Source organism: Cupressus sempervirens, chromosome 3 (genome assembly GCF_028749045.1).
Source record: "Cupressus sempervirens isolate cs-2001-9-10 chromosome 3, ASM2874904v1, whole genome shotgun sequence".
NCBI lineage: Eukaryota > Viridiplantae > Streptophyta > Pinopsida > Cupressales > Cupressaceae > Cupressus > Cupressus sempervirens.
The window spans coordinates 151,290,444-151,301,734 of record NC_143120.1 but is presented as its reverse complement, the minus strand read 5'-3'; the positions used below and the strand labels follow the sequence as shown (position 1 = coordinate 151,301,734).

Genomic DNA, 11,291 nt, shown 5'->3' with positions numbered 1-11,291 from the left:
TCACAGGACTAGCAACATCAAAAATATGTGCACACACCCTAGCCACCTTAAGATCAAAGAAATCTTAAAAACAAGATTCATAATTCTTAAGTAAAAGTCCAAAAAGGAGATACAAACCAAAATAAAAGTGAACAAGAGTCAAGTAAATAGCTCACATAAGAAATTGGTGGCTTGGTGGTTACAAATAACATAAAATCTCAAGCTAGTCCTTCATCACATCCAAGTTCATGAAATCGAACATAATAAAATGAAATCCAATTCACTTAAAGCACAATGACTCTCACTAGTCACCAAGAGGGAGTAGATGTATTAACGAAACCTTGCATCCAAGGATCACTAAGAACATAACCAAACTTCTCATGCATCACATGCAATTTATCTTGATAATCACACATTTCTAAATGCATAATGGAACATACAATACTTTTGCAAATGAAATCCATCTTCTTCCTATTAGGTTACCTAATGAACCTTATGAATCTGGAAAAAATAGAAATAAATTCTTGCACTACATGTACATCACATGTCATTTACATTGAATAAAAAGATATTTTGCATTGCTATCACAAGCTGAACCTTCATTTGGTAGGCTCTCAGAGCCTAGTGCAAAAGTCAACCATCCTTTGACTATCTCAATAGTTCAATTTTAATACTCCAATACACACATTATACCATCATATGGTGTAAAGTAAATATAATCATAAACATATGATGTATGCAATTTACCAGTCATTCCATAAACTTTCCATTTTTGACAATCTTTTAAGGAATGCAATTTTAACTCAAAATCATGACATGCATAAGAAACTTCATATCCTTTTATGTCATAATAATCATAACTGAGAGATACAACATGCAACCCATCTCATCAACTCATACAACATAGGGTAAACAAGTTGACTTACAGTTCTATGTCTAGCATAGTGAACTCAAGGCCCAAGTGTGGAACCAAGAGCTCTGATACCATATGTAATGACTGCCCCTACAAAACAAATGTCACATTAGCAATCTCCGTAATATGCGAAAAAACCAATGAGAGTCAAAGTCTTTTGAATATTGACCAGTCAACATTAGTTGATTAACTATCATTAACTTTAATAAAATTGATACATATACATATATGCTCAAATTTAAAAGAAACTGTAAATTTGTTATACTAATACCAAATACCAGATACTAGGTGGTATAACCATGATGACCAAGTTGAAAAGAGCTCCAGAACCTGTCTAAGAACAAAAGGGCAAGAATATTGTAGGAGTGCTTTACTACCCTACCACAAAGCTGTTTAAGCTTCCCCAGAATCTTTCCTGACATGAAAGATACCCAGCCCGACAACGAGGAAAAACTAACCAGGTAAAACCAAGAGAAGTAATGCAATATGTGCTACATAATATAGTCACTTCTAATATTAGTATAATTTACCAAAGTGTTTAAAAATAGTTCTTGTAAATATAAGGTCATTCCAAATAATTTTCATAAACAATGCATAGCTTATCATGATACAAATGTGCTCTCTACACATTTTCATAATTTTACTCATTCATATGCCAAGTTGCAATTCTTACTATAATTCTTCAAATAGTTTAAAATTTCCAGATGCACATCTTATTTTAGAAGTTTTTAATGGTTGAATATCCCAAGCTGGGTATACTATGAACTTGCACACAGGTCACAACGTCTAGAATTTAACAAAGAAAACTGTTTCCCAAAAAAAAATGTAGAACTTCATCTCTTAAGAGTCATATAGTTCAGTGCAATTAATCTTGTCATAGAAAACCTAAACACGATGCTTGGAGAAGCTAAATTTTAAGCGTATCATTTAAAGTTATGGAAGTCATAGCATAGTGAGTTAATAAAGTAGTCTTTAAAATTAATCATACCATCAGATCATATCTAAAACTATCACATAACGAGCCCAAGAGCAGAATTGTGGTTTTCGTTGCAGGCAACTTGGACATTTGATGCAGAGCATCAAAGTCCATCTTAGAATTTATATCAAAAGCTGCGGATTGGCATCAGTTAGATTTAGATTTCTCTTAAATATGAGCAGACGAGATCCTCTTCTGTTGAAACTAACATCAAAAATCATCAAGGCACCCCAATAAAAATGAAATCTATTGATACCCACATGAGTAGGCCCAAGAAAGAAGCAATGGTGTCTGGTTCCAAAACAAAGATAGGGTCAACTCAGAGCAAGATTCTACTGAATTTTCAGCCCTTTTTAAAAATGTATCAAAGAATTCCCTTCCATTGGTCTCTAGTTAGCAAAGGAGGAATGCCCATAGGCATGAAGTAGACAAGGAAGTTTCTTCATTCAATGGTGTTAACTATTTTTAGATGGTCAGATAAAGAGCAATAGAATGATGGCGCCATAATAATTGAATTGCATTTGTCACCATTTCTAGCAAGGATAATTGTGTTACATGGGTTGAGGAGAACCAAAACAGATATGAAAGCCATTCTAGCAGCAGATACTTCCGTTTGCATAGAAATTCACCTATCATTTTCTTCTTGAATGACCATGACAATACATTCTTAACATTACCATATGTAGTCATCTTCAAACTAAAGCCTTACTATCAGCTTCACTCATATCACAAACATTTCATTTATATTTTCCATATTACATGAATCTACACCCTTTAATCTGTTCAAATGCAATAAGCCGATGATATTGAATATACAAATTCATAAAGACTTTAAAGCTGATCTGATCAAGCAAGCCTATACCAATTTTTATAATCAGGACTATTATATGTGACTTTTAAACCAATACCAATACTTCTAAGCAAAATCAATAACATGCAGATGGAACCATAAACCCTAGTTTTAATTTTTCTTTTGGCCAATATTTGAATCCGTTATAAGGAACCCAATATCTTGAATCTAATTACCTAATTCTTGAAATCAGTTTAAAACCTTAATTCAACAGCTTACTAGGAGCGTGACATGGTACACAATAAAATCAAATTGAAAGTTGGTAGTATAAAACTAATTCTTGATTCAGTTAAAATCCTTAATATACCTAGCAAATAAAGACTCGATATCTATATAACAAAATCCATGTTCATTTGGTTCTGTCTCGATATTCAAACTGGTTTTGAGTCTCATCATTTCCCAATTTACTGGATAGTAACAAAATCAATATCATATATAAAATCAATATTTTCGGACTATAATCAATCTCAAATCAGAACAAAATATGAAATTGTCCATCTATGAAACCCAGGAAATTGAGACTAAAAGTTGCAAGGTCTGATGTAAACCATAAATAAAGCTTACTAATCTTTATCACATAATTATTTGATTGTTCTCCTTGACGGAAACATCTATCTACTGCCACATCATTCCCTTATGACATCGTCACCATTCAACTTGTTCATTTAGCACATCCCTGTCCTTTTTCCTACAGGATAACCATGATAGCCAGAGATGCATTTTTTTTTCTTTTTTTTCTTTTCCCTAAACTTGAGTGCCTTCTCGTTGTAAAACTTTATTATATTTATCCAAGTCATTGATTCTTTTTGTATCAATCGTCACATTATCTCCAATACATAATTAAATTAGTTAACATAATTTCATAGTTCAAGAAAATGAATCCACGTAGGAAAGAAATTCTGATTTATTTGGAATTCAGATGAAGTGGGTTGTGACATTATACAAATTCCAATTTGCTACGTTACTTTCTGCTGATCAATTCAATGTTGTAGTAAAGGCATTCTTTGTCTACAGAGTTTCCATATGATGCAGAAAAAACCCCAATCATTTTGCCATTCTAGCTTGGCTTCTACTGAATCCTCTGCAAAGAAGGGAAAACCCTCTTAATGGTGAGAAGTGAATATTCCAGGGAAAGCTTCTAGTGTTGAGAACCAAAGCAAAGAAAGAAGCTTTAGAGTTTTAGAAGAAATTTGTACCTGTTGTTAAAAAATACAAGATCTTTCAGCCTATTTCAGCCTAGGTTTTAGAAGAAATTTGTAATGAATATAAATAAATAAGTAAACAAATTATCTAGGACCAGACTTCTCGGTTGAGATTTGGATTGAGTGAGCTTATAAACTACTAATTACAAGCATCTGGTGCTATTGCCAAAGGAATATCAACGGCAGGAGAAAGACATAGGAATTGATTAACTTTCAATATTTTTTTAATGGATACTAATTCTGACTTGTGCAAATTTCTAGAGCCTCCATCCATTTCCGCCAGGCATGGATAAATACACCATTGCTCGCCATTTGACACGTAGCCAAAGTTTGGATAAAATGTCAATTCATCTGCTCTTCAGTCTGACTCCTACTGACACTTGTCAAACTTTGGCTAAAACATCAAATAAATAATGACAAGAACATTAATTAGATGCTTATCCTTTCTATTTCTTTCTATATTTTTCTATTCAAAAAATAAGATTTATGGCTAGGAAAATAGCCTTGAACCAATCAGAAATTAAAACTTTAGTTGTGATAAATGAATTAAAAAATACAAAGTCCCAAACCTTAGCCTAGAAAATAGATTCTTTGTTTGAAAATTAATTGGGAGGGGGGTTAATGAAAACATTAGTTCGTGGGACTAATAATAAAAGCAATATCTATGTAGTCCTACTATTTTAAGGGAAAAAACAAACCTAAGACTTCCTCAGCCTCGCTCGTTTCTTATTCTAAATTCTCGTGAGAAACCGAAACCCTCCAAACGGAATTAGAAGACAACTAGGCTAAAACCCAAGTGCAAGCGTCGAGATTTGTAATTCGCGAAGGGTTTTAGCAGTAGAGGCTAAATGGAAAACAACATGGAAGATACTGAAGAAGAGGACATGGAGAAGACTATTAGGAATCGATACGGTAACTCTGCTGCAGACGAACACCGCCATTTATGCGCGGTTGTGGGGGCAATGTCACAGTTATTGAAAGACGAGGGTTTGCCCCCCCTCCCCACCGCATACTTTGCAGCCACCATGAATTCGATCAATAAAAATCTCTCAGATAACGACGAGGATCCTCGTGTCACTACCGCCCTCTGCACATTCTTGTCACTGCTCGTCACTAAGCTGCCCTCTTCGTTCCTGGCTGCTAAAGCAACCCCTGTCATGGAGGTTTTGCTTTCACTCCATGCTCAACAAGGCGACGTTCTTCCGCCGGGGGCTGTTAAATTTATTGCAAAATGCATCACCTCTTTGCTTATTGCCGCTACGCAAGATCAGAATTGTAGCTGGCCTGTCATGGCTCCTTCATTTAATATTGTACTCAACTATTCGCTTGATAAACGTCCCAAGGTATGTTACGTCTGTCAGACGTAAATTAAGTAAATATGAAACACATTTCATTCTAACTTTTCTTTGAGCAAAAACCTTAACGTATATTAAAGTTTTTAGAATGTAAGCAATCGATATGAAATTAATGTTTACTTTTAATTAGAAGTATGGGGCCTTGTTAGAATTACATGTAAATTGCAATTTTTGCGCGTGTAATTTATTTTGTAGAGCCTGAAAATTTATATTTATTTAGTATTAGAGCTCTCTATCATTAAATTGTAGAGATAAAAAAAATTGGTTTATGCATTAAGTGGGCTGAAATCTTGAACGAACTTTGGTGATTGCAAGCTCCAATATCGAGCACATAAGATTTAGATGTTTCTTTTTGACTTATATATCTGGGTTAGGCACACTGGAGCCGCAAAAAAAGGAATAATTAATCCCGAATTTCGGTAGCTTTGACCTCATCTGATCCATATATGAGAAAAATATTGATCCCATTTCTATCATGTGGAAAAAAAATCGAACTGCTGTGTGTCAATGCCGATGAGAGCAAGACTTGATGCCATACCAACACTGTCACATGATAAATGACAACAGAGTACAACCAGGCGGGCAGCCAATGCTGAGAGCAGAACTGACCAGCATCGATCCATGAAATATATAATACAGTATACCAAAGCTCGAGCAGTATGGAAGGAACCAATCCAAGAGGAAGAATAATATTTATGCTGCTAACACTTTAAATTCTATTTGCATCTGTACATTGTACAAATAGGGGTAATACATCCAAAATATAGCAGGAGTGTACTACCCAGCCCCTCAGAAGACCTCTTTATATTTGGATTCCAACCCAAAAGAATGGATCGTCATTGCTACATCAAAAAGAGAACCATATACCATCAAAAGTTCCTTAATCTAAGAGGAAAGGCCAAATTAAAACAGTCCTTCCTCATATATTTTCATACCTATGCTAGTGTCAGGAGTGTTAAGAAAGTATGTGGGACAAATTACACAGGCCTTTCCTGGTCCCCACCAAACTTAATATATTTGTCAAGATTCACAAATTTAGAAGAATGAGAAAGCAAGGGATGCCCCAAGTGTCAAGTATAATGCCTTGTTACTTGAGTTGTTCTCTAGATGGCTCAATGACTTTCTGAAACTTGTAATGTTGATTGACACACATCTTACCTTTTTGTAATATATCAACAATGGATGGCTTGTTAATTATTTCATCATGATGTATAGTGCTGAAAAAATGTTGAATGACATACACAAAATTGTGAAATCAAAATGGTGGACATGATGAATATCAGACACAAATATTTTACATCTGCAATCTGCTTTGCATTCCTTCGAAAACCTATAAGCAACCTCTATAGCTAGTCCATTAGATGCATGGAAATATACATTGCTCTGAGTTGTTGAACTTCTTCTTGTATCTATCTGTATATTGTTTGGCTAAAATATCTAATCTTCAATAATAATTTTTTTATCTCCCATAGGATATGTGTAGGAAGATAAGTTGGAATTTTTAGTGATTATTAACAGTTTATTAGACTTGTTTAACTAAATAAAAGACTTTTACGCTAATCATTAAAGTGAATCACAAAATAGAAATAAGTTGAAGGACTTGTATGTTCACATTGAATTTGTGCAAACATTCCGAATTGAGCTAAAACTTGTCAACACTGTCTCTTAGCAAGGATGGAATTCTACACTAATCTAAGTTTGTCTTTGCATGCTTCAAACCTCCCTTTTGCTAAGGTCTTGGCCAGAATCTTAGGTATTGATCTGTGCCTATAAGGCTTGGAGGCAGAGGCAGAGGTGGATGCGTTTGGATGTTGTCTGAAAGCCACTCCTAGCTAGCCACATGTGCATGAAAGCCACTGTAGGTGCCTCCATTAGCCTCTACGGGCCCATATGATAGAAAAAGCCGTTTTAAATTTTTTTTGCCACTTTGAAACATCTTTAGAGCACATGGAGAATTAGAATTTTCAACCTATTTTTTGCTTTTAAACCTATAATGGCCCTAAAAGAGGCCATTCAACCACTCTTCAACACATTTTGTTTGCAACTAGACTATTTTCTCATTTGCTCCCCTTTTGGCATTTTGAAGGCAAGGTGATTTTTTTCGAAGAGGATGGTTCGTAGGGCAAGAGATAGCCTCCACAAATGAGTTTTAAGCATCTAAAATAGGCATTTGATCCCATTCTTGAGTTTTTTAATGGTTTTTTTTGAGATTTGGATGAAGTTTTTGAAGGTTTTTCCTTTTTTTCCCCCAAAAAAAACAAAGAAACAAGTTTAGCTATATAGTTTAGTAGTTTTATATCACTTTCTGCACTTTTATGTTTGGTGTTCATAGTTATTTTCTAATCTAAATTGATTTAATTTCTTATTATGGTCATATCAAGAAATTATATTGTATTGTGCAAGAATGATCACCACCAATAGTCAAAGTTCAGTGGGAGGGCAAGGAGTTGATGGTTTTAAAATTGATGCAGGATCTCCTTTATGGAGACATAACACAAGAATGTCATAGGTTTCCGGAGGTGGGTCATATATTTGGAAGTGTAATTATTGTCAAACTAACAAAGGCAAACCATTCAATAGCTCATATTCTTGGGTCAAACTTCATTTTATGGGCACAGATGGGAAGGGGCTGTCTAATGCACAAATAGCTTCATTTGTAAAAGAAGAAGCTCCTAGTAAATTGATAAAAAGATCAAAACAAAGTTTTTATCAACCTCCACCCTCAAAGAAAATAATGCAATTACCCACAAAACCAGTTGTATCCTCCAAACACCCATTCTTGCAAGTGCCTATATCGGGAGTGGAAGAGGAAGAAGTAGAAACTATTGCCTGCAAAAGAGGTCCATTGGACACCACATTTCAAATGGAGGCAAGAGAGCTTGCTGAACAAGCCATTGCACATTGCCTTTATGCCAACGATCTTCCTTTTAATTTGGTGAGATCACCATATTGGAAGGAAATGGTGTCATCCATAAATAAAGCATCGACTAATTACACAAGTCCTGGGTATGAAAAGGTGTGTACTACTTGATTGAAACAAGAGAAGGCTTATTTAAAGGGATCTATTCAACCAATTAGAAGTTCATGGAAAACTTTGGGTGTTTCTATTGTTTCAGATGAATGGAAAGATATGAGAAATCGACCATTGATTAATGTGATTGTAGTGTCACCCAAAGGGGCAATGTTTTTGAAAGTAGTTGATTGTGAAGGGGAAGTGAAATATTGACAAGTCATTTCCAAAATTCTTGTTGAGGCCATAGAGATGGTGGGTAGTGAGAACGTAGTTCAAGTGATTACAGATAATGTGAAAAATTGTAGGTGCTTTGTTTAAGGGCTGGTATGACCATATTTTTGGGATACCATGCACCATACACTCCCTAAACTTGATCATGCAACCGATTGGCACCCAAATAGATTGGATGAAGCAAATATACCAAGAGGGAGAGGAGATACAAATGTTTATGATGAACCACCTGTTGATGTGAGTTTTGTTCCACTACAACATACATAATTAAATACTTAATGTTTCTAAGAGAAACACCAAACACTCAATCTTCTCTTGATATAAGGTCATCTCTCATGCTAAGCTTGCAAAGTAAGATCGTGAAATGACTTCAAGGTTCCTTCTAAATTGTGGACTTCACTCAATTTTGTGATGTGATATTATGGTTATCACAAAGGGACTTACACTATTCGTTCAATGGATATCAACTCTTGCACCTCTAAAGATTTGGCTATACAATGTGCAACGAAAATATAGTTCAACTTCTCAATTCTCCACTACAACGTAAACTTAAATTTCTAACCTTTACGTCTACTTCTACCATGAATGCAAGGAATCATGGATGAACTTGGGCTCTACTAGATGTAATCTCGCCAACGACTCCACCCATCTAATTCAAGCTTGTAAGGAATATACACAAAATGATTTTCACATCAATATCCTCTCTCCAATCTCATCACTTGGATGCAAACCAAAGATTGAACATCAATTGAAGTTAAGTGTTTCCATCGTCTTACCACGCAAGGCACTCTTACAATCCATAAGAGGCTAGTGGCTCGGATTTGTTCGAGTCATGCAAGTGAACATCCACAATGACTTCCATCCAACTAAACTACTTCTAACAACATGAAACAAAAGCCTAAACTAAGTGAGGAAACACAGATCACCATGCAATAATACAAACTTGATCACAACAATTCACCATGCAAAACACAACAATGAAAAGTAGAGCAAATTTTTCATTATATTAGCAACAATTCTCCAAAAGTCCCCCCTTTTACAAATGAGAGAGATAGTCCTTATATAGGGCTCAAGTACAATGAATGGCCAAGATTGATTTGAAATCAAGGGCCAAGATTATTGCACATAAGCCCTATTTAAGGTTTCCATTACTACCTGCTACAAGCATTAAATTCTCACCCAATTACAATTAAGCACCACCTTGTGGGCCAATGAAAAAATTGCAATGCCTTCATGGGCCAATAAGAAAATTCAAATCCATAACAACTTGATAAGGATCAACGTCACTTGGACTAATGAGAAGAGAGCACTTGTAGAAGAAGCCACCACCTTGCAGACCAATAGGAAAATCAAAAGAAACTAATGACCAGTTGGAAAATGATCCATTATGCCACCTCATCATCTTAACTTGCAAGGCAAACCACCACTTGTAAGTAGTTATAAAATTTTAAATAATAATTCCAATAAGACTTAAGAAAATCATCACGAAATTGCCACCTAATTTTCAATAATTCTAATTTAATGGGATAACACAAATTTGATTGGAAAATATTTATTTTATTACCATTTATAATTTATTTTTTACTATTTTAATCTCCCATTTTTAAAAATTGAGGCCATTTGGAAAATTTCAATGCAACAATGGATTAATTAACTAAATTCATTTTTAAAATCAATCCATATTTTTGCTTATTCAAGGTAAGTTTAATCTCGACACAATTTAAAACCCATGTGCAAAGTCAATGCAAAATTTGATCTCATCTCAATTGAAAGCGGTTTATTATTTTTTAATTTTTAATTTATTTTCTTTTAAATTTCATCACTTTCTCTCTCATTTTTTTTAATGTTATTCATATCTTTGAACTTTGATCATGTTTCACAATCTCCCATTAAATTCAGAATTTCAAAGCATCTCATTAAACTCAAGGAGAGGTAGGGCGGTTTTGTAAATGTGATCTCTCATTAATCTTGGAATGGAGACCACTACACACATGCAAAACCATCAATCAAAAAGTGGAAACTTCTAGCCACTTAGGCAAAACCATCAAACAAAAAGTGGAAACCACTAGCCACTTAGGCAAAACCATCAAATAAAAAGTGGAAACCACTAGGCACTTAGGAAAAACCATTAAACAAAAAGTGGAAACCACTAGGGACTTAGGCAAAAGCATCAAACAAAAAGTGGAAACCACTACGCACTATAGCAAAACCATGGTGGAAATTAAGGGTGACATAGGCAAGTGTATGCAATGTGCGGTAGTCACCATGCACATGCAAAGTGAAGTGCACACCACCATGTACTTAACCAAGTACATGAATTGTGTTGCTCAATTTTATTTTTATTTCTCAATTTTTTACACTTTGCCATATTTTACCTCCCCCACCCCCCCCTTTATTTTAATTTTCTAAAATACATTTGTAACCAAATTTTAAATTTTCCACACTGTTGGATTTTGCCCTTTTTCCCATTTTTTTGACACTTAGCTAAAATTTTCCATTTTTTTTCCCTTTTCAACTCGACTCTTGGAATGCTTGCAAATATTTTGAATTGTTGCAGCCTAAACTTTCCAATTTTTTCCCTTTTCAACTGGACTCTTGGAAGGCTTGCAATTTTTTTGAATTGTTGCCGAAATTGCTTTACCCCTTAGACTAAGAGCAAAAGGTCCCATTTGCAATGGGGGATGGTGTGGAAACCTCACAACACCACCACATGTGACAATCCATAGTTAGAGCATTCTCCAATTTGGAGTTGTGGACGGTAAATAGTAATTA

At 34.8% G+C, this 11,291-nt stretch overlaps 1 protein-coding gene across 2 annotated transcripts in view; it reads left to right on the top strand.

The window, feature by feature from the left end:
• The first annotated feature begins 4,602 nt into the window (after nucleotides 1-4,602).
• Nucleotides 4,603-11,291, top strand: part of LOC149565205 (uncharacterized) — a 321,656-nt gene continuing 314,967 nt past the window's right edge. Inside the window, exon 1 of one of the 2 annotated variants that reach the window (XM_089818752.1) lies at nucleotides 4,603-5,263. In XM_089818752.1, coding sequence (XP_089674878.1) covers nucleotides 4,769-5,263 — 495 coding nt within the window. In that variant the 5' untranslated portion in view covers nucleotides 4,603-4,768. The remainder of the gene's footprint in view (nucleotides 5,264-11,291) is intronic. The other variant, XR_016362018.1, reaches the window with a different exon arrangement.